This window comes from Kwoniella dendrophila, chromosome 9, assembly GCF_036810415.1.
Source record: "Kwoniella dendrophila CBS 6074 chromosome 9, complete sequence".
NCBI lineage: Eukaryota > Fungi > Basidiomycota > Tremellomycetes > Tremellales > Cryptococcaceae > Kwoniella > Kwoniella dendrophila.
In genome coordinates, this window is record NC_089484.1 from 163,317 (window position 1) to 186,522 (window position 23,206).

At 38.5% G+C, this 23,206-nt stretch overlaps 8 protein-coding genes across 8 annotated transcripts; 4 read left to right on the top strand and 4 right to left on the bottom strand.

Moving 5' to 3' along the window:
* Positions 1–755: 755 nt before the first annotated feature.
* L201_006491 (uncharacterized protein) lies at positions 756–4,288 on the bottom strand (the record flags this gene model as incomplete). Its single annotated transcript, XM_066222210.1, has 7 exons — positions 756–922; positions 1,157–2,386; positions 2,446–2,547; positions 2,617–2,745; positions 2,825–2,953; positions 3,047–3,340; positions 3,415–4,288. The coding sequence occupies 7 exons, from the start codon at positions 4,286–4,288 to the stop codon at positions 756–758; spliced, it is 2,925 nt and encodes a 974-aa protein (XP_066078307.1).
* A 2,534-nt stretch (positions 4,289–6,822) lies between these two features.
* On the top strand, positions 6,823–8,954 carry L201_006492 (uncharacterized protein; the record flags this gene model as incomplete). The annotated part of the gene is made up of 3 exons (XM_066222211.1): positions 6,823–7,201; positions 7,431–8,585; positions 8,758–8,954. The coding sequence occupies 3 exons, from the start codon at positions 6,823–6,825 to the stop codon at positions 8,952–8,954; spliced, it is 1,731 nt and encodes a 576-aa protein (XP_066078308.1).
* A 923-nt stretch (positions 8,955–9,877) lies between these two features.
* On the top strand, positions 9,878–11,343 carry L201_006493 (uncharacterized protein; the record flags this gene model as incomplete). The annotated part of the gene is made up of 4 exons (XM_066222212.1): positions 9,878–10,416; positions 10,502–10,578; positions 10,644–11,170; positions 11,254–11,343. The coding sequence occupies 4 exons, from the start codon at positions 9,878–9,880 to the stop codon at positions 11,341–11,343; spliced, it is 1,233 nt and encodes a 410-aa protein (XP_066078309.1).
* Positions 11,344–12,152: 809 nt separating this feature from the next.
* Positions 12,153–12,562, top strand: L201_006494 (uncharacterized protein; the record flags this gene model as incomplete). Its single annotated transcript, XM_066222213.1, has 2 exons — positions 12,153–12,324; positions 12,396–12,562. 2 exons carry the CDS (start codon positions 12,153–12,155, stop codon positions 12,560–12,562), a joined length of 339 nt encoding a protein of 112 aa, XP_066078310.1.
* A 135-nt stretch (positions 12,563–12,697) lies between these two features.
* On the bottom strand, positions 12,698–17,635 carry L201_006495 (uncharacterized protein; the record flags this gene model as incomplete). The annotated part of the gene is made up of 32 exons (XM_066222214.1): positions 12,698–12,788; positions 12,852–12,868; positions 12,931–13,021; positions 13,070–13,137; positions 13,205–13,398; positions 13,463–13,490; positions 13,543–13,620; positions 13,677–13,844; positions 13,895–13,932; positions 14,003–14,099; positions 14,144–14,202; positions 14,410–14,450; positions 14,513–14,686; positions 14,741–14,822; positions 14,880–15,065; positions 15,131–15,197; positions 15,253–15,314; positions 15,376–15,545; positions 15,593–15,628; positions 15,683–15,734; positions 15,940–16,038; positions 16,102–16,123; positions 16,177–16,356; positions 16,419–16,447; positions 16,503–16,557; positions 16,636–16,734; positions 16,792–16,841; positions 16,894–16,941; positions 17,006–17,065; positions 17,134–17,226; positions 17,320–17,538; positions 17,608–17,635. The coding sequence occupies 32 exons, from the start codon at positions 17,633–17,635 to the stop codon at positions 12,698–12,700; spliced, it is 2,781 nt and encodes a 926-aa protein (XP_066078311.1).
* Positions 17,636–18,161: 526 nt separating this feature from the next.
* Positions 18,162–19,759, bottom strand: L201_006496 (uncharacterized protein; the record flags this gene model as incomplete). Its single annotated transcript, XM_066222215.1, has 9 exons — positions 18,162–18,294; positions 18,402–18,515; positions 18,604–18,640; positions 18,725–18,902; positions 19,016–19,178; positions 19,281–19,361; positions 19,429–19,436; positions 19,508–19,589; positions 19,716–19,759. 9 exons carry the CDS (start codon positions 19,757–19,759, stop codon positions 18,162–18,164), a joined length of 840 nt encoding a protein of 279 aa, XP_066078312.1.
* Positions 19,760–20,175: 416 nt separating this feature from the next.
* Positions 20,176–22,126, bottom strand: L201_006497 (uncharacterized protein; the record flags this gene model as incomplete). The annotated part of the gene is made up of 12 exons (XM_066222216.1): positions 20,176–20,217; positions 20,308–20,352; positions 20,426–20,603; positions 20,711–20,832; positions 20,908–20,979; positions 21,057–21,174; positions 21,252–21,285; positions 21,399–21,492; positions 21,592–21,702; positions 21,778–21,805; positions 21,864–21,928; positions 22,019–22,126. The coding sequence occupies 12 exons, from the start codon at positions 22,124–22,126 to the stop codon at positions 20,176–20,178; spliced, it is 1,017 nt and encodes a 338-aa protein (XP_066078313.1).
* Positions 22,127–22,467: 341 nt separating this feature from the next.
* L201_006498 (uncharacterized protein) lies at positions 22,468–22,923 on the top strand (the record flags this gene model as incomplete). The annotated part of the gene is made up of 1 exon (XM_066222217.1): positions 22,468–22,923. The coding sequence occupies one exon, from the start codon at positions 22,468–22,470 to the stop codon at positions 22,921–22,923; it is 456 nt and encodes a 151-aa protein (XP_066078314.1).
* Between the last annotated feature and the right edge of the window lie 283 nt (positions 22,924–23,206).

Genomic DNA, 23,206 nt, shown 5'->3' on the forward strand with positions numbered 1-23,206 from the left:
AAAGGAAGGAAGGAAGGAATTGTAGTGATGGGAACTATCTGTATGTACAACAGACGTTGACTGGACTTACATACTCACTAATCACTTGAACAACCCGGTGATCAATTCAGATACGTTAACCGGTCCACCCGCTTATCAATTCGTAGCTTTTATTACCTTATCTTCCTTATCAGTTGATAAAGGGAGGTTTAAATCTTCTTGGGTGGCGCCACTTGACGTGATGTATTTGTGAACAGTATTATCCTATACGGTTCACCCTCAACTCACATATATGTTGAACCGAGCTTATAATGGACACCATAGTACTTTATCAATGTGACGCCGTACCCAAAGCCTATACTGTTCGTTTCTCGCGGTCATTTTAGCTTGAGCGGTTGCACTTGTAAGTAATGATGGACAGCATAGTATTTTAGCAAAGTACCGCCTTAAACCTGTCTATACCGTTTCACTTTATGTGACAGACCAGTATATCATACAGGACTAACACGATACTTGGTCAATATCGCAATTCTTGTACATAATTCATAGATAAATTCAATTGCTTGATACTTTTGTCGCTTATGTTATGCATTTTACCTCGATCGTGATTAATTATTACTATAAATTTATTAGGCTACAAGGGTTCACTACTTCTTTTCAACCATTGGGTATGTGAATCCACTTCTTTTCTTGTCATACTATCACCGATACCTCCTATTTAGGATTATACCTTCTTTCCGTATGATATCTTTCTAATGGGATCGTCTATACAGTACTTAATGCTTCAATTTGTCTTTGATCTTACCGAACAAACCTCTTTTCTTTTCACTACTTGTGCTTGCTTTTCTTGCATGTCCATTACCACTAGTTTCATTCGCAATAACTTTACTGCTTGGTGAAGCTGGTGAATGTGTAGCAGTAGTAGCAGGAGAAGAAGATGTAGCTGGTGTAGAATGTGTGGTGTGTGAAGCTGATGAAGCTGAAACATTTGATGGTTTATCAGGATTTACTGTGTCAATAACATTATGATCATTGACTTTATCTACAATATTAGGATATTGAGTCTCCGTATTGTTCAACCCTGCAATTGCTTTAGCTTCAGCTGCTGAAGTAGGTGCTGGTAATGCTGTTGAAGATGTCTCCTTATCAGCTGTAGTAGTGGTTGGTCTTACATCACCGGTTGGAGTTGGAGTTGAAGTTGAAGTTGGTGTAGTTTTTTTAGCCTCGGCGATATTTCTAGCTTCAGTCGCTGAGGTTGGTTCAGGTAATCTTTCTGATTTGGTAGCGAGATTACTTGTAGCTGGAATGGATGCCTCATTGTTGACTGTATCAGCTGATGGACCGCTAGTGGAAGTGGTAGCATGCTCGGTTACAGTGGAGACTGGAGTTTGAGTGGGACCGTTTGCTGGTGGTTCTGCTTGAACCTTGGAAGAGGTAGTGGTCGGAAGTTCTTTCTCTGTAGTTGCAGCAGCAGGAGTCGTTTTGGCCACATCAGAGCTTGAAGCAGGTGCATCAACGAGAGCTTCTGCTTTTTGTTTTTCTTCATGTAATTTACCACTAGTAGCGGCTGTTGTTGCGGCAGTAGCAGCAGCTACGGAACCAGAGTGATCGGCAGTTGGGTAGGTTTGAGGTTGTCTAGATGTACCCTCAATATCTCTTGAAGCTGGATGTCCAATACCTTCATGTTCATTACCAGGAGTTAACGAGGTTGTGTGGTTTGGTCCAGTCCCAGGTGTAGTTGATTTTTGACCGATCGCTGAAGTGTCTAACTCTTCATGTTCAGGTACAGTAAAAGAATCACCTGCAAGTGGGGATGATTTGCTGAATGATCCTTCGTGGCCATGTCTGATAGCTGTGACACTAGCAGCAGAAGTGGTTCTTTCATTGGCATGTCTAGTTTCAGGCACAGCTAAAGGTGATGAGCCGGATCCGGTTACTGATTCAACACTTCTTGGTTCACTGGCAGAGGCAGGTGAAAGTGTAGAGGTTGCAGGAGCTGATCCGCTTTCTACCGTTGAGGTAGGTTCAGGTGCAGTGACAAGACTGTTGGCGTTGTCAGATGACGTTCCAAGGGCGGCAGGAACATCGGTCGCACCCCGATCTCCACCTAATCCAAGGAAAGTGGCAGGAAGAGGAGCGGCGAGACCTGCGTATGATGAACCTGAGTGAGTGGATCGTGAAATTTCTGAGATTGGTTTGGTAGAGCTGGTGGTGGTGCTTTCTACAGGAGCGGAGCTAGTGGAAGGGGAGGTAGTAGCAGCATTTGGAGAAGGTGCGATAGCATCTGAAGGTTCGGGTACGACAGCACTTGTTGAGGCAGAAGGGGAAATCTTATCGATCGATGCTGAAGGTTCAGAGATATTCGAGGTTCCAGAAGGACCAGCGACCGAAGAAGAAGGGTTAAAGCCTAGCGCAAAATATACAGTTAGTTGGAATACTTAACTGAATACTGACACGTAAACTCACCTTGTCTACTTCCTAAACCAATGGAGTAATCACCAAAAGCGCCAGAGTTTTCTCCTGGAAGGACACCTTGATTCTGATGAGATGGGACGGGAGCGGGAGCTTCTATGATTGACATTCACAGTTAGAACGTACGACCGAGGTACAATATCAAGAACGCTTCAGACCACTCACTTTTTTCATCTGGAAGAACGGCTACTCCAGTCTCATTACTAGATCCAGGTAATGCGCCAACTCCCGAGGTGTGTTCACCTGGTAAAGCTCCAGCGACTTCATCAGAAGGTAAGGAATATCGAGGGACAACTGCGAATGAAAACACCGGGTCGTAAGTTCATTTAGCACGTACAGCGTCCTAAATAGAGAGAAGTAATCAACAACTCACTTCCAACAGCTCCTGGTCTACCTGTACCGGCAGCTATGAAACCTGGACCAGCATGTGCGAAATTATCTACAAAATCTGATATTTTGTTTCTAAATTCTGAATCTTTACTTAATGAAGCTGATGCTCGTCCTACGGGTATTGTTCGTGAAAAGTCAGAATTGTTTCGTTCCTATATATATCTGACCAAAAGGTAGAAGAAAAGCATTTTGGCGTTTCACTTACGTTGAGTATTTTGCAAAGTACCTTGAGCATCACCAAGTAATTTTGAAGTTTGTGATTTAGCTTGATCAAATAAAGCAGTTACACTTGATCTTCTACCTGATGGTGGAGATACACCTAATGTTGAACTAGAACCTAATTTTGGTGATGTAGGTGAAGTTGAAAAAGCTTCTTTAATGGGTTGAGGTATAACTGAATATGCTGCTCTACCTGCTTTTTCTAATCCTTCAGCAACATCTTCATAAATTGAAGTTGGTGCATTGGCTGCTGTTCCAGGTAATGGAACTGTACCAACAGCTGTAAACGGTGAATCAATCAGTAATGATTTAAATGTGTGGTGTAGAAGTATTAAAACGGATTATTCAACTTACGACCCCATCCACCAGGTAATTCCAGACCAGGTGTAATCAAACCTGAATCTTGTCTTGAATTCGATGGTGGTTGTAAAGTGTTACCAACTAATTGCCTAGCAGCTTGTTCTCTACCTGATAAATCACTTAATCTTCTACCATCTTTAGTTAAAGCAGTTGCGTGTGGTTTTACTGTATTATCTTCTGAGACAGATGGTAAAGCTGAAAATGGAGCTTTAGGTGAAGATGATCTTCTTGCTTGTTGATGATGTGGTGTAGGATCTAATAATTCTTTACCTTTTTCTTGAATTTGTTTTAATTCATCTTGACTAATCTCTCCACTTGGTTGTACTGATGTAGCTGAAGAATGTTTAGCTTCAGAAGCAGCGGCTTCGGCAGCACGCTTAGCTTGTAATTCTTCTCTAGTTAAACCTTCTGAATGTAAGTTACCTGTTTCTGGATTAATTGATGTGCCAGTTTTTGGTACTAAAGGTGATGTACCTAATCCACCTAAAAGGTTTGAAACGTCAACTTGATCATTTAATTCAGCAGAAGTTGAAGATGATAATTGTGCTGTAACAGCAGCAGCTTCAGCAGCTCTTTTAGCTTGTAATTCTTCTCTTGTTAATCCTTCTGAATGTGGTTTACCAGTTTCAGGATTAATTGTATGTCCAGGTTTAGGTACTAAAGGTGATGAACCTAATCCACCTCCAAACCTAGAACCAGAATCAGAACCACCTAAAGTTGATGAAGATGTTGTACCGACTTGTTCAGACCTTGGTGCATCACCAGCTTGTACGAATCCTGATGTTTGTGCTGTACCTGAAGGTATCCCAGCTTGAGCATTCGGTCCGGGAACATAGTTGATTCCCGCCATATTCGGTAAGAAAGACATTGTTCGTCAAGTGGTTGATCTATGTTAAGTTTGGCTTTCAATTGTTGTTGAATATAATATCTGGAATATGATTATAAGGTGTATTTAAAACTGTCTTTACTATAGTTAATATGTTATAATCAATGATGTGTAAGATAGGCTAGCTACAAGAAGAAGAAACAAGACGATGATAATCAATGAGGATCGACGTGGTATAAAGTCAAGGATGAACATTAACTCAAAAAGACGGGAATGATATTAAACAGTGAACTACTTTGAAATGACGTCACGTCATCTGTTTCCCCCGACTAATTAAGACGTCACTTTTTAGTGATTAGTATTATTGGTATTATTAGTATTTATTAGTCACAATCTGTCTATCTGCTAATGTGACTTATATGCACATCCTTGTTCTACCTTAACTTGGGGCTACGCTGTACGAGGTTCTCCATGGTGCACAATTATTCTAAGGGTCTATATATATATGATAATTCGATCACAGTAAATTGCGGCTGTGGCTTTGGCAGTTGCTATTGGATCATCACACATGTGTACAGTATTAGGAGTAGCCATATACAGTAGTACAGTTTACGTTCAAAGCTAAGTCGAGATCCCCTTTTACTGCGAACAACAATTTAATTCGTTCGGTCATTGGATAGAAGAGAAGTCGGATCACAGTTTAATTTGATTAGATCATCAGATTCGTTCAAAACAAGAGTTAAAAGCCGTCGACGGTGTTTTATCTGATTGGTATAGGAGTATTGCACTCAAGCGGTTTCTTATAACCCATGAAAAACAGTCAAAACACCACAATATATAGAACGACAGTGATGTCGAGTTCATATACAGATGGTGTCAAATACTCCAACGGAGAACGAATAGTCACTGCGAAAGAAAATACTTCCGGATATCGATTCACAACTGTTCACAAAGCTACAACCTTATCAGAATAATGCAATCCTCTCTTCGTTGATCGAAAATACATCCTCTTTCGGTCTTCACGTCCGATGATTGTTGTTTTCCTATTCTTCTTCATGCCATGTACATGTCCTCCTACGATCCCCGTGATTATGAACTGCATGTTTATCTACGAATGCAAGCTCATTACGCAAGAATAACAATCCGGTTTTCCTCTTCAGCCAGAATGGTCAGGCACGAGCCTAATTAATTGCCACACCCTTGACGAGAACCCTGAATCCTTAGTTGACTGACCCGTTGCATCCGTTTTTATGGTTCTGTTGTTTGCTTTGCGGGAAAACAATGCCTCATATCGATATTGAAGGTGGAAGGTGCAGATGTTGAGTTGGAGGAAAGAGTGCAGATTGAAGAAAAGAGGTTGTTCAATCTTATTTTCAATCTTATCATACGAGTGATGCAAGGAGACAGACTTGTAAGGTTGGATGTGTTGTCTGCTGCGCACATAGGATGCCATTCCCCCTTGTATAAGTACTAGTCCAAGTGCCTAATGGTTGAAAATACCAAGCTAAACAAAATCAAAAATGAATTCCCCACTTGAGGAAGCAAATTGAGCGAATACAGTACGTTCACGTTCTCTTAACAGGAAACTGCCAGGACAAAGCCATAACATATATATCAGACAAGTCATTACACTAACTGTACGAGGTCAAGGAGTGCGGTGGATATCTCGTTAATATGGCATTCCCAGGTGAAAACATAAACTGTTAAACTGCTGTTCAAACACCTGAACGGAACGGAACTTTAATTATGCATTTATCATCTCATGTCATGGTGTTTTCTCGCTTTTATTTCGCTGTAAAATGGTTTAACGTATTACTACTGTACCATATACCACTTTTTGTTTGTCTGCAAAAAGATCGCTTAATTGCACATACGTACTACTACATGAATGAAATAACACACAAACTGCCATATCCAGCTACCTACCTATACACATCTATCAATAAATAAGCTTAGAGGAAAAGTTTGGGAAAAGAATCGATAATATTGTTCTCTGTTAGTCACCCATATAACATAACACTGCAGTAATCCAATTACAATACCAAATACAGGCACCACCATACATTACATTTTCAACACAGTAACAAAGGTTTGTTTAACTATCTATCCAATTCATACATTCATACTACTGTACTTGTTGAACAATTCGTCATATCCCAACTTGACTCACAATCATTTACTCTTGTAACGCCTAATACCATACATTCAACTGCATTAGACTTAAGGCATATTCCCTCAGCATTTACCACCAGACAATTATCGAAAATATCAATATAATCAGCAACCTAAAGTAAATAACCAAGATATTGGATATACAGTACTGTATCCTCACGACTAGACTTATCAAAAGTTACTACCAACAAGTAAAAAAACAAACAACGAAATCATCAATCGAAACAAGTTTTAACACGATAAAGAGAGCCTGTGCGCAATAAAAGATATTTTCGACTGAACCAACTTTCGGCATAAAGATCTGGTTACTATAGTTACCAAACAAAATAATCAAAACAAAACGCAAAACACCTCTCACTCCTTGATATAGACAGATTCTAATACTTTCGTACTTGTAATTCAAAATGGATGTTGATAAACCACCAACTACCACTACCACTGCCTCCTCCTCCTCAACTTCGACATCCACATCATCCTCTTCCTCTACAAATAAAGAAAAACCTAAAAAGTTTAAATTAGATCCAATGTCCTTGCTACTTCCTCATGAACGACAAGCTTACACTAAACCTGCTGTACAGCAGCATCAGCAGCAGCAGCAACAGCAACAAGCTAGACAATTCGGTCAACAACACGGATATCAAACAACGTCGAATGTGACTCAGCCAACACAGCAACCTCCTTCTCAAGCTCACAATGAAGCTGGACCTAGTAGAATACCCAATGTAACTTCAACTGTCAGTAGTAATATGAATAGTGGGAATGTAACTGCAACTGGACCACAAGGTGAGTGTACCAAGTCCGTTAAAGCCATCTCGTCAGCGAGTGCAGAGTCGGATATCGTCCATTTAGAAGTAGGCAGAGAGTGTTTCGAGGTCATCTTCTTTTATCAGTGGACTAGTTGGATAGTATAGTGATCTCAAAGTGTATCGAATGAAGCAGATTCTATTAGCCACCTTCATTAATCCTCATACATAGTTAAGTCTCGTACTGACTGACTTTTGCTCTTGATTAGCTCAAACATATTCCCAGACACCAATCCCATCTCAAGCTCTTCCTATATCTCCTCCAGCATCACTCATATCAACTCCACCACCTGCCCAATGGGATATTTCGTCTTCAGCTTCTACACCTTTTTCACTAGATGGAACATCCGCTCTGACATCCCACTACTCACATCGTCAGCAACCTTATTATCCATTAAGAGGCAGTAAAGTGAGATTAGAGGACTGGGAAATAGTTGAAACTTTAGGTACAGGAACATTTGGTAGAGTTTTATTAGTTCGACAAAGACCTTCATATAGACCTACACCATATCATCCAATATTTCCACATTTATTTCAATCTTTAGATCCATTATCACCAAGTCCATCATCAACACAACAATCAGATAATCAATTACCACATTTTGCTATGAAAGTTTTGAAAAAATCAGAAATTGTTAGATTAAAACAAGTAGAACATATAAATTCTGAAAGATCAATATTAGAAAAAATCAGACATCCATTTGTTGTTGAATTATATGCTACATATCAAGATCAATTAAATGTTTATATGTTATTATCATATATACCTGGTGGTGAATTATTTTCACACTTAAGAAGAGCTGGAAGATTCTCTGCGGATGTTACGAGATTTTACTTAGCTTCAATTATATTAGCTATTGAATATTTACATTCAAGAGATATAATTTATAGAGATTTAAAACCTGAAAATTTATTATTAGATAGATATGGATATTTAAGAATAGCAGATTTTGGATTTGCTAAAATAATTGAAGATAATAGAACTTTTACATTATGTGGTACACCAGAATATTTAGCACCTGAAATTGTTTTATCACAAGGTCATGGTAAAGCTGTTGATTGGTGGGCATTAGGTATATTGGCTTTTGAAATGTTAGCTGGTTATCCACCATTTTTTGATGATCATCCTTTAGGTATTTATGAAAAGATTTTAAGAGGTGATATTGCTTTTCCATCACATATTGATCCATATGCAAAAGATTTAATAAGAGGTTTATTAACTTCAGATAGATCAAAAAGATTAGGTAATTTGAGAAATGGTGCAAGAGATGTCATGTCACATGCTTGGTTTACTGGTGTAGATTGGAGAACTTTAGAAAGAAAGGAAATTGGTGCTCCGATAGTACCAAGAGTAGCTAGTATGGGTGAGTTGGAATAAAATTCTTTCGTATAACCAACCCTTATTCCTCTTATACTCTCTCCAAGTGTACTTTTTCCCCTCTATACTTATTACACCTCTCATTCATCTGCCTCTCTTTCTGCACAGAGTCCTTCTTACCATATTCTGTTTGCTGATACTCTGATATATGTGCACAGGTGACTCGCAAAACTTCCAACGCTACCCACCACCTAGACCGCATGAATTACCGGGAATATTTGGTCAACCATATGATTCAACAACAGATCAATATGGTGATCTATTTAAAGATTTCAGTTTCCCTTCTCAATCAACAAACAGCACGTCAATATCGGAAAGAGAAAAAGCTTCACCTGTAATTAGTGAGGGACGATAACCAAAGAGTAATTTGGAAAGTGAAAGACACTATACAGCAAAAATTCATAATCAAACGAGAAAAAGACCAATGTATACGATATACAACAATTTCATTACGAAATGATCTCGAACAATGGATACAAATCATTCTATGATATGCAATACGACCCAAAATTGGAAAGTCGGTAATATCATAATGGTAAACATTCCAACACTTCAATTTGCATCTCATAGAACAGCTAAGTCAAACTTGTAAAAACATCAGAATTAAACAGAAATGTAAATTCAAGTATAATCATGTAAAGAATATGAACAGAATAGGGGATGGTAAGTGAGATGGATCAAATGGGGTATACAAAATATGAGGCAAAATTTAAAGTACAATCAGAAAGAAGCAAGAGATAGGCAACGGCATTTTGATGTATACCATACATATGTTATAAACCTTTGCATAAACATTACCCCAAATACTTGACATGCCCCTGTGCAATTTCAATTGTACCCTTATATGGAGGCTGCAATTTCAATTGTAATTCTCCCAACATATATATAGTAACATTTATATATATTTTAGACAGACTTTTCAATGAATCTGTTTGCTACATATCTATAAGTTTACTTCAAGCATGCGGTATTTGGGAGGAACCTTGCAAAACATTGTACTCTTACAGTAGACGACCTCTATAGATATAGCGAAAAGGCAAAAACTGCTGTCCGGTGTAATTCGGCCCAACGGATATGACCGGTGAGAGGAAGATGCGCAATAACAACAAGCATAAAGTCGATATTGAAAACATATCATCATTCCATCTTGGATAGTACGGACGTTGGATTGAAAGTCTCATGATCTGAAAGCAGAATTATACATTGTCAGAACGTTGCACAAAGCAGACAATCTTCAAACCTCAGCAATCACCTATAATGAGCATCATAGGAAATACAATGAAGAAAGATCACCAGAAGTATATCAGATTCACCCCAGATCCAGATGGCCCAAATGCACCTTCTCCTACCATTTATCGCATAATTGAGCTTTTAACGTATATGATATACTTGGGTATATCAACAATGTACATCCCTTACTTGGTATTATGTCATCTGATACGTAAAAGTGAGGAGGATTTTCCAAGTTGGACATTGGAAAGAAGAATCACGACTAGATTAAATAAGTTACGGGTCAATACTTTATATTATTGGTTACCACCTCCCCATGAGCCTGTAATATGGGATGATGGGCTCTCAAAGACTATACCTCCAGAGATTGGTAACGCGTATATTAACGCTAGGGGTAAAGGTGAAATAGAATTAAAAGTAATCAAGCTAAATCCTGTAAAGAAAGAATATATAAAAGGTATAGCGAATATCATAGAGGTTAAACCTGTACCTATCGCTGGATATTGGATATCCCCACCTACATCAGCCGGGAAAAGTAATGAAGTAGCTCAACAGGATGAAAGGGTTATACTGCACATCCATGGTGGGTGAGTGATAAACCTTCTTCGTAGTGATACACTATTGATTGTTGAAATATGTCAAACTGACGCTATACGCGATTCCCCGTTCTAGTGGATATATTAGAGGTCATCCACTATGGACAACATTCCCAATGGAAATTGCAAAATCAACCAAATTGAGATGTCTAAGTAAGTACACATACACGATCAATTTACGAAGTCTTACTGACATTATCTGAATCGATCTTGATTAGGTGTAAATTATCGTAAAACCCTATCATCAGATACCGCATTCCCAGCACCTTTGTTAGATGTTTTATCTGCTTATTTATACCTAATTCAAGATCTAAAGTTTAATGCTAGAGACATAATCTTATTAGGTGAATCAGCAGGGGGTCATTTATCTTTATTCCTCTCCCAATATCTTAATGATCTGGGGTTAGATCAGATTGGATATATGATATTATCTTCACCATGGTCAAATTTCGATCTATCACAACCATATAGATATAAATCGTATTTGAAGAATTCAAATTATTGTCAATTATCACCTTTAAGACTGAATAGAGCAATCAAAAGTGCTGCAAGATATTATAATGAAGGATTCTTAAATTCAAATTATGCATCTCCGTGTAAGATGCATATCAATGGTTGGAATCACCTAAAAGAGCATAGGACAAGAGTATATATACATTATGGTGGAAGAGAATTGTTTAGAGATGAATGTATAGAATTGGCTAATGGAATGAAAAGGGATGGAGTAGACGTGAGAACAAGAATTGTAAGTATACGACTTGTGTTTCGCTAGTCCCCCCTAAGGAGGAAGTGATCGCTGCTCACGATATCAAGATGGGTTTAAAATAGGATCCTGATGGTTTACATACAAGTGGAATGAATGGAGAAGCGGGAAAAATTTTCAAAAAAGATGTTTTACAGATTTTAGATATCACATAAGTGGATTTCAGATCTGTAGCATTGCTAAATTGTCAAAAGGAGTTGTATTGTAACCTCATTTCGCTTTTCATGCGACACTTTGATAGTCTATTCAGTTAAGCATCCTGGAGACCCTATAGTGTATACATTACACAATAGCAAAAAACAAGCGTCGAAAAAGCGAAACCAATCTTCGGTAAATGACGGAACTCCTGCTGAAAGGATCTTTTTACTCGTAAAGTGGTGTTCTCAACCATTGAACCTCCTTTCCTTTTAAAAACACTTGTTGGTTGTGTATCACGAATACATGAATCTCTACCTTTTTAACGCTCTTTTTCTATTTTGTAACCTGTATCAGATATATAACTTACTCTTGTCCAGGTTTATGAGACCAGCGGCCAGTGTTTCATCAAGCTGAATGGAGGAGGCATTCGAGATAATGTATTATGCTGTATGCTCAATCACAATAATGCGAATTCACTTGAATTTATGAATGATTCCATAAGAGTTAATGTTCGTCATTATCTCCAAACAATATATATTCTCAATAGATATATGTCCTAATTGTTCAAAAAATTAATAAAACGTAGAAACATAACATAAAAACTGGCTTGACGATTCATAAGAGGCATATAGCAGGTATTGCGTACTGTATCCTCGCTCCAAATAATACGTTGTGAAAAATTAAACCAAATTCAATATTGGAAGCAAAGAATCACAGTTGTCGCCACACAATTCTTCCAATTAGATAATCGAATGACAGGGTCTCCCCAACTTGAATCAACTCACACTTTCATTCGCACTCAGCCGGCAAATTAAACTCTTACAACATGTCCTTACTCTTCATCCGAGCCGAAGACGATGATCACACAACCTCCAAAACCCATACATCCTCATCAGCTAAATCAAGTAGTACCGACTCATCAGATGGGTTAAGTGCTACTGGAATAGCTAAAGATACACAAAGTTATATAGCTGGTATGAGTACTACTGCTTTTGCCCGTAAGTAAATCGATTATCTTTCTATCGTTGGAATTAAGCTGACTGTCTCATGAAACTCTGACCATACATAGTATTTATGGTCGTAATTGTGCTTGTTGCATGTGGATTTTTCTGGGTAATTTGGCAATTACGGAAAAATAGAAAGATCAGAGAGAAAGAAAGACAACAATTCACCATTCAAAACCCCTCTTCAGGTACTACCACCACTATCGACCCGAAGTCCAACGCTGTTGTATAAGCACCTTAGAGTAAATAACTGTAATGTGTGTTGTTCATGAGTTTGAACAATATCCGGATCGATATTTGTAAAGGCGTATGACAATACATGAATGATGCATAATTGATAATCATGGTATTCTTGACTATTATCCATTTAGAGAAAATGCGGTTGAGCGACTTTGCCGACATTCTCTGTTTGATTTACGACCGTGGTGTTACCGAGCACTTCGGGAATAACCAAAGAGCTGACTAGATCCCAAGTCAGCATACAGAATATTGATCCAAAACTGGGGAATGCTCAAACCTACTGATATTGTGTTTTCAGCTACATTGATTATGTACAATATCAGCTCATCAGATGAAAAATCAAAGATAAAAGTAACATACCTTGTCCAATTGAGTGGTATTGGGAAGCATGTTTGCAGCTAGTTTCAGACAAAGCTCACACCAGGATTTACCTTCTTCATACCGAGATGAACTACTTCGAGTTTGAGTGTATGGAATCGCTAAGTTATAAGATACTCACTAATATAGCTCAAGACCCTTATTCCAGGAAGTCGCGATGAGCCATTGCATCTCATCCGGAGGATAAGCCTAGACATGACAATCAGCATTACTCACTTGTGTCTTGAAATCGAGTCAAAGGGTTGCGGCTGCTCACGCTCTGCCCTAATGGTGTAGCCAATAGTTGAAGACACCTGCTCAAGTAACTTTGAGCTTGCTTATGATCGTTAGGTCCACTTCTTTGGAGCAATAGCATGATTATCCCGCGAATCCATCTCGAGAATTTCACGACATCCAGTTCACTAATCACTGATATAGCACCAACGAGGATCTCCAGTACCCGATGGACAACTTTCGACAGAAAATAAGTCAGCACTGACAGCTGACTACGGTTGGTTACAGCTCAGATACTTACTTGCAGCAGGACAGTCTGTATAGTTAAGCTGAGATATACTTATCAGCATAGCTGTTACTAACAGTCAGAAATAGCCTCACTATAAGATTGATCACCATTTCCAGTTTTCTTGTCGAATTTTCGCCATTAACTGAATTCAACGGCAGATTCCCCATTATCTGGACAAGTAGGGTTTAGCATACAACATCATCCTTAGAAGGTGCAGTGTACTCACAAAGACAGTATTTCCCACTTCATCCCACATACCGACATCACACAACAATTCCAGTCGATATACCTCAAGAACATCTATCATTTGATCACTTGATCCGATCTTGGAGTTTTCCCTCAAAGTAACATGAACCGTATCATAGTATTGCAAAAGTTGCTCGCGAAGGGTTTGCTATCGAGCAGATCAGCCTATCGGACTAGTCGAAGAGGCTCAAGGCATACTTTTCCCTCCGCATCGTTAAGCTCTCTATATTGGAACACTAGGAGTGCGGTGATCAGCCAGAAATATAAATTGGATTTATCTTGCATGCATGGAACTTTGTTACTCACTCTTCCCGGCAAAACAAGCGAACATGGCCGAAGCACTGATCTTCTCAGTATCGAGATCGACCTCAGTCGGATTGAGGTGAGTATACCAGCTACTCAACTGAAAAACAGGTCAGATCATAATGCAAAGACCCGGTTACTCACTTGCGCAGATCGATCGAACAAATCAGCCAAAACCCGAGCTGGAAATTCTCCAAGACCCTCTATTGCCAAATTATAAGCTGTTGTGGATGCTTATTAGTATTGGAAATGGGGATAGCAAATGGATGGATTTGCCTGATTTATAAAACCATGAGATAGTCTTGGATTGGTGTCTCAACTTTTCTGCATCCTCGCTGATGAGAGCTATTGCTAAGTCAGAAAAAGTCGTTAACACCTTAATTATGGTAATTCAGTTTGAGATTACCTACCGTGATCAAGGTGTTCGATCACTTGATCTCCTAGCTGCTGCCTAATATCATGGTGAGTGGACGTACCACCGAACGGTACAGCGGACCTTGGCAAGGAACTTACTTCTCTGTACTTTCAGTATTTCCTGAGATTAGGGATTGCAACAAGCATCTGACGACGGTTAGTTTATCGAACTTCAACTCTTCTCGCATTTCAGGTCGATCAAGAGCCACAAGAAGAGCTTGAAGAGCAGCTGTAAGAATAGGAAGAGGTCCTCTCTTCTCCGCGACATATTCCCTAAGGGCATAGCAGTGAGCATATTGGCTTTTACGATACAGACATTTTACTTACATTAACAAAGTCAAGTGGTCTGCTTCCAGATCTGGGCATACCATGAGGGCTTCGATCGCTTGTATGGCTTTGGCGGTATCACCTGATAAAGCGGTATCAGCAAGGTGTGTAGGTGGAATAGCAGTCTCAAGCTACTCGCTTTGTTGGATTCCGATAATGAACGATAAGTATTGTGTGGCAGCTCCACGAGGAGGACATTGTTGAAGTAAGCCATCAGCTTGACCTAAATTCCCTAGATTAATATAGCAATTTGCAGCTTTTCTCATACACCGGAAAGTATTGGAAGGTCCAGCAGCATCGAGGGCAGGATGGGCAGCAAGGCAATCTACAACTGTATTAGCTACTAAATCCCATGAGGTAAATTAAAAGATACTTGGTGACTATACTTACACCATTCTGCTGCTTGCTGAAATTGACCCCTAGCCTCGTATTGTCGGTGAGCGATATTGGTAAAAATCTGGAATTCAACAGCTTAGCTTGTTATTTACTCGCACTAGGGGCGGAGCAGTCACCATTTGTACCGCAATCACCCTCGTTGAGTCAAGAGATTTGGCAAATCCACTTTTGACTACGCCTGAATGGAATACGATCCATACCGTCAGCGAAGATCAACTTTCTCCATACTACTGATTTACCTTCGAGCATCGATAGCACTTGTTGTCGGTTGTCTTGGGAATTCTTGACCAAATGCTGCCGGGCAAAGTATACCCCTTCATATAAGATCCGGTCTACATAGTTGAATCCCGATTGTTCGGTTAGAGCTCGATTGAGGAGTTGTAGCGAAACAATGATGGGAGTTTCCGGGCTAGACCACCAATTAGACATCAAAATGTTTTCTTATGAAAGACTCACTAATCGGCAGATACAGCATGTAATTGAGCGATGATCCTGTCAAAGCAATCAACCAATGTAATGAAATCGCTGATTTGAGCGTATTCTTACGTTAAAACAGTTTCATCGTTCCAATCGATGAATTCACTCAAGTCTTTAAACACTAAATAAACATGCAGTGTCAGTTACCGAAGACTTCGACGATGTCTAATTTGACTTGCGATTTGCTATGTTCTCAGCTTGATTCTGCTTTTTATCGCGGGAAAGCAGATGTATGAGTAGCATATGGCTATCTAGAACTGTTTTGGGGTTCTTCCAAACGGTGTTAGTACTGTAGGTTTCAAACTCTGATTACATGTATGTCATACTCACCGTCGAAGCTGCAGCTTTTGCAAGCTGCTTGAGCGTTGCTGTGGCTTTTACCAAAGCTTGTGGATCCTCAGAGACGTTCTTGATTTGTTCTCGAGCTACACATATGGAAGGCCAAGGTCAGCTATCATGCGAAAAATTGAGCATTATATTCAGCTTACCTATGTTTGTCGAGATAGCGATCTGATGTTGGGTAGTAAGTTAGCCACCACTCACCCCGGTACAAAGAAACGTACTCGAACATCGTTAGCGCCCGGTATATGTATCCCTTGTTCGACTGCTTTCTCCATGATCGATTGCGCCTGTTGTAACCACTCGATCGGAGCTGTAGTAAAGGTAAAATTCTTCTTCGTGTCGTCTCCTCTTGACAAAATCTCTTGAGATATTGACCAGCATTTAGATGCTAGTTCTTGGTACTAACGGTATTCGGCGATCAAATGAATTGGACACTGTCCACTAATTCGAAAGTCATACTCACTTGAAATGCCTCCAACCCTCCTTCAGATTCTGGTTGCGGGGTATCAGTATCTTCGAAGCGAGATTATTTATCCGAATAACATACGAGTAGCTTTGATCAACAGACTTAGAGCGAGGTTATCGTTCTTGCGCAGAACTTCCTATCAAATTGTACAGAAATATTTGGTAAATGAGAGAAAAATAGATAACGCAACCGATTGAACATGCGTGGAACTCACTAAGTCAACTCTTGCTAGCTGAAAGTGTAGAAAAACCTCGGATTTCTCTCTTTTTTCTTCCGCAGTATCAGGTTGAGAGGCGTCGATGCTTTGTTGATACTGCAATGAATGTATACTTTAGTTTTCAACTTTGACAACACTAGATTTCGTACTTACTTCAGCTCCGATATGAGCGAGTTCTTCGGCTTTCTCAGATTGGCCTGATACTTTATAAGTGAAATCAGCATACGAGTTGTGAGAGTTCATTATTATACATACAAGCGAGTGCGGAAATAGCAGTTGATACTGCTCGAAGTAAACGAATAACTGTTCAGTAGAGTGATGAGGTTATTTAGCGACTCGGAAGAATAATTTGTAATATGTTACTGACGGTTTTCGGAAGACTTAGAGTCTGCTGAGGCTTGAATCAGGCGAAATGAGACGTGATATACTGTGCATGTATAGGTGAGCGAAATTCTTAATATGCTCTCATGTATCTCTTATGGATGGGCAACTCACGTGAAGCAATCAAAAGGACGTTCTGTTCCTTCTTCTTTTCGTTTGATGAAATGGAAGGACTAAATTCATTGGTAAGATTCCATATTTTAACTCCTGCACATATTGTATATTCAAGATCCGTTTGAACAAATCAGCTTTTTCTCTAGTCTTCACAAAAAAGATCATAATTACATAAAAGTCACATACCAAGTTCATCCATTTCTTGCTTTAAATCCCTTTCTTTCTCTTTCTCGCCAATAGTGTTATCATTGTTATTTTTCTTTTTCGATTTTCCCTTACTATAAACCTCTACCTGAACTCTGACGTTATCTAAAGTATCATTTAATGTTCCATAATTCATAGGAGTGTCATTCTCATAATGTTGAGACAGATCGTCAAGAAGAGGATGAAGACTCCTTATAGTACCTTAAAAAGGAAGTTTCATGAAGTTTTCAGCTTTCACCAGGTATATTACATCAAGCCAAATCGACATACCTCGAAGTTTCTCTCGTTGATCAGACATCTTATACTGTCTTCTGTCTTGACTACTTGAATGTCACCGATTGTGACTAGGCGATGCAGATCAAAATATGGTGGAATTTGAGAAGAAGGAGAAAATGAATAATAGCTGTTTTGTGAAGATTAGAGCAATGAAGAGGAAGGAAGGAGGAAGATACGTTCGAGAATTGAGATATACCAGAACAAGTCCATATTGTGAATGAGGAAGAAAAAGGAAAATGTTTGATTGGATCTTACGTCAACTTGTAATTATCATCAAATCATCAACTGATAATGTATGATGATCATTGCACAGACCGCTATCTATTTTTACCATCCTTTATATTTGGGAGATGATGATCCTACCTATATCTATACTTGACCAGTCTAGGACTGTTATCAGTAATTTCAATTATCGATTCTGACTTGATTAATGTAGGGTATATCACAATAGGAATACATACTATTAGAAATATACTATAAGAGGGGAGAGGGGAGTACCAACTATTCCTTGTGCTTCAACATACCAAGTGCAAATTCACCTCTTGAGATTAACCATGCATTGCATCCCATAACTGTTTGACTTCAGGTGTATCTTTCGTTAATCCAGTAGCACTTTCCACAGCTAAAGCTTCATTGATATGAGATAAAGTTGTCGAACCGCATAAAGGAGTGATATCCCATCTGCGTACATTCATAAAGTTAAAAGGAAATAGAGATTAGCTTACGATCGGAACAATCAGGAAGGCAAAAACAGAAAGAAAGATAATGGTTGACAGTGAGTTACGTACAATTGACAAAGCTTGTAAACCGTTTGTTCAGGTGTTAGACCATATTTGGATGCTAGGTCAATTAAATGAGGATGTTGTAGTAAAGTCGGAGATCCCGTTAATGTCCAAAACGATCTATGAATTCAATTGTATAATTAGTACCAAATAAATCTCTCTCCTAACCTAAACAAGGGAAACCGACAGTCTTTTACATTTGACTCACTGATATCTTATATTATGTTTTTGGCAAATCTCCCATACTGTCCGAATCAACATACGGTATATATAAATCAGTGAAGTTTACAGGATTATTAAGAAATTTGGCTATAAAATGATGTGCTTACCTCCCCAATCCCATCCATTACCCTCATACCATCTATTTTGAACAACACCAATATTGACATTTGAATTTTCCATTAACCATAACAACAAATTTGGATCATATATATTTGATATACCTAAATTATTGATTTTACCTTCTTCTACAAATTTTTCAAGTGTCTTGTATGCTATTAAAGTTTGCTATAAACGAATTTCAAAACGAAATACAAGTCAATCAAATGGATAAGTAAAGCACAGTACTTATAAGGTATTCATGAGTCCTTTTATGTTTTTATTCATAAATCAAAACCCACTTCTTTAGTTTTTAAAGGTGAATGTAAAACCACAGAATCAATGTACTCAACACCTAAATTCTTCAAAGAAGTTTCGAAACTTTGTTTGACTTGTTCATTAATAGATAATTTTGGATCATATGGTAATGGTTGATTTTTATCTTGTCCATCTATAGAAGTGAATCTAAATACGATAATCGCATATGAATCCAATGAATAAGCATTTTCCCATCAAATATAAAGACTCAATTATTGCCAAAACGTCAATGAAAGATTGGATACTTACTTTGTCTGTATAAACAAATCTTCTCTAGATACAATACCTTCATTGAATAATCCTTTTAAAGCTTGTCCGACTAAATCTTCTCTGTTATACGGCTTTAATCAGTTTACTTTACTCACAATTCTTATTAGCAAAGCAAGCACAAACTTACCTATAATGCTATATGTTAAGTACACTAAGCTATGAGATAGCTGATTAAACTGTTATACCGATATTCACAATATACTCACTTTCGGTTGACAAGCAGTATCGATACCCCTAAAACCAGCTTTGACAGCTTGTGTAACTAACTCAGTTGTACGTTCTTTCTTCCTGTCAGACAAAGTATCGCAAAATTCAGTATCAACTCAAGACTCATGCAATGTAGATTTATCAACCGATTGTTTCAATGTTATTCCAATGCAACAAATATCGCAATCGAAATTGATCCAGACTTACCATGCCGTACCATACATAATCTTAGGCATAGTCATTCCTGTCATCTTGCTAATCCCTTTAAGCAACATAAGCTATATTTTGTTTTTTGGCAGCGGCTGATTGGTCCTTATTGCGATTAAGATATGCTCAAATGTATGCTGTTCAGGTATGTAACTTCGAAGTCCTCATAAAAAATGCATCGTTAATAGCTGACGACAGTGATGAGTGGAGTGATAACGGACGTTATAAGTGGAGGTCAATTCCGCATTCCTGGTAATGAAGTCATGACGTTATGTCGTGGAGGCGGTTAGAGATAGTCCGAAGAGGTAAGATGCATTCTGCTGCCTTGTATATTTTAGTGAACAGACTGCTATTGCAAACACACTGAATGAACTAACTTGATACAATCATACTGTATAACATTGGATGCATTCGTCTGACTATGCTATGTGATCGCTTTTCTTATGGACCTACTGGCAGATTACCAATGTCGTTTCTGTTTCTTTTGGGCGCTATAGGTTCTCTGTTGAAAGACGAAAATTTAGGGCTCAGCTCAGCATATCAGTGAGACCCAACTAGTTACGGGTCGCCAATTGAAGGTAAGGGAACTCACAAAAGCAGCTATGGCAAACGCTACGAAAGCCAATATACCAATACCCTGTTTCATCAAAATCGTCAATAACAGGATACTTCACATAGAATTCACCGTATAGATATTCTGCAGTACTCACTTTTAAGATGAACAAGAACCATCCCGCAGCACCTCCACCACTTGAAGATGATTTTGAACTGGGTTTCCCTTTCCCGCTTTTAGCTTTTTCGACTGTATCTGCTGCTGCTAATGGAGCTTGAGCCGTTGATCTGAATTGTGGTCGTAAAGTTGCTGAAAAGGTGTTTACTGATACGATACTATACGATGGAATTTAGCATTAGCTGAGAATCGACATGCCGTACGGATATAGGTGAAAGGTCGTAATCACGGGTCTGCGATGAAGAGCCGAGATATCTTGACTCACTCATGATTATCAGAAACATCACCTGTAGCAGCACTGAATCCAATATACGGGTTATCAGGCAAATCAACTGGAGTTTCAAAACATAATTTCCAGTCATTCACATATTTAGTTTGTACTTTGACCTATAATTGAAGATATGATAACTGCTGGTTAGCCTTGACTACGAAGATTATATGTCTAGTCAATACTGCGCCTACCTGTAAGATCTTGTTTTTGATGTATGTTATTCTGGCTTTCGTTGGTGTGTCACCTTGTCTCCTGAAATTTTCCTGTTTGTAAAATGGTAGGTATTATTAGCTGTAACCCACAAGGACCGAGGGATCCGTATTGCGCGGCTGTGACTTACAGAGCATCCAGCAAGTTCGTGAGCTTCGTTATCGTGATCATGATCATATTGAGTTTTACCATCACCTAACATCGCTGTGATTCTTGGCCATTGGTAAGAGTGACGAGAGTTTGAGTATCTGTAATTATTATTATGATGAGAGTCAGATATCGTACATGAGAAAGCATTCTCGTCACCGACATAGCCGTTACTTACGTATCAAAGAATAAACCTAATCCAGTGAAATAATCTATAACGATAAATTGAACCGTTAGCCCAATATACTTCTCAATTTTCACTCCATAATATGAAGCATATTTAAGAAACATATTATATATTTATTATCGAAGCCTGATCACTTACCTACACTGCCAAATACAGGACCTTCTTTTGCTCTATCTTTTGATATCCAAATTGCAAATCCATCACCAAATAAATTATGTGCTTTTCCATCAACCTATTATTTTCTCAACATATCCCAGTTTCTCAACAATTAGCATATATCCTTGTAGACCATACCATTTGGTTTTGTAAAAAAGCTTTCCAATTAACTCACCTTGAATTCTACATCAATTTGCCAATTTGACACACTTAAAGGCATTCTTGACCACAACCAACCTTTTTCGGATGGTCTATCTTGTGTCAATCGTACATGCTTATTTGTATTCTGGTAAATTTGTGCGATACAGTCAGCTAATGGAGATTTCAAGCGCGTAAGCGGATCTTTGGTTCTGCAACTTACTATAATCGCATTACCACCGAAATCCCACCTGTATATTTCTCTATATTAGCCAACACAGCATAATTAATTGTATAGACACGACTTACCATCTATTCTGTAGGTCACTATCCACATAAGGGGCAGCCAAAGAATGTGTTCGTAATGGAGTCGTCTATAGTCTAGCGTATTAGCTAATTGATGATGCCAGAGAGTGATATCGGCTAAATGTGATAAATGGGAGTTGAGTACAATCAGAACATACCTTCTCAATCATCCCCGTTAGACTATCTGTTCCTTCATCCGCTAACGCTACACCACACGACAAGAGAAGAGGTAAAAGGAGTGATAGAGTCGTTATGGGTCGTAACATCGTGTTCGTGCCTCTAAATGCTTGCAGACGATAAATGTGAAGGAGAATAATTTAACAAATATGTTAACATTCCATCTTTTGATCTTTCATGTCGCGTCTAGATCTTTAAATGCTCTTCTCCACGTTACTAATTAGCTAGAACGTACGTAATAAATAAACGTCACCGTACCATCAAGTCACGTGATAAATCGAGGACGACGATTCTATCTACTCTAGATAGCTATCTGAAGGGGGGAATTCAGGTTCTCTCTCTGGCGATAGAATAAATGGTATTTACTAAGCCTTTTCATCGTAATTGACTATCACTTGTATACGAGGAGCTCGAATCTGCATAGCCCACCATGTCTACCAAAACAATCGAAATCTCATATACCATCTATCCACCTCCCGAAATTCAAGCTCCGTCAAATACACCTTCTTCATCAAGTAAAACATTCGAGGTTTTACCATCTTTATCTTCAAAAGAAAATAGTATAGATTTACCACCAACAATAAATGAATCAAATTCAGAAACATCAAAATATTATGAATCATTAACATATCAATTACGTGTAGCACAATTGGTTTTGAATGAATCATTAACGAAATGGAAAGATCAAATTGGAGATGTCGAGAAATATAAAGAAGATTTAGGTAAAATTGCTCATGGGAAAGGTAGAGCTACTTTAATGAGTTTAGCTGTAAATGGTAGAGATTTACATAATAACCATAATACTACTGATAATACCAAGAAAAAGAATAACAAAGTCGATGAGAGTGATGAGGAAAGTAGTGCTGAAGAGTCGGAAAGCGAGTAGAACCATAAGGTTATTTTAGATGGGTGTCAAGAGATTGTAATATTAAGTTGAATAGGTAAGTCAACTTTCAGTATGAATACATTTCCCATATAAGTTGTCATGTAGATATGTTCACAACGCTGATCGCCTCCTTCACCAAGAATAAGATTTATATATACATATCTGTTGTATCATATTTTACATAATTATCAACATTGTATCAAAATCAAGAAGGGAGCAATTATACGAAAGAAATAGTGAATGTCCAAGGAAAGCAAGAACTCCAGAATAGAATCAAACAAAA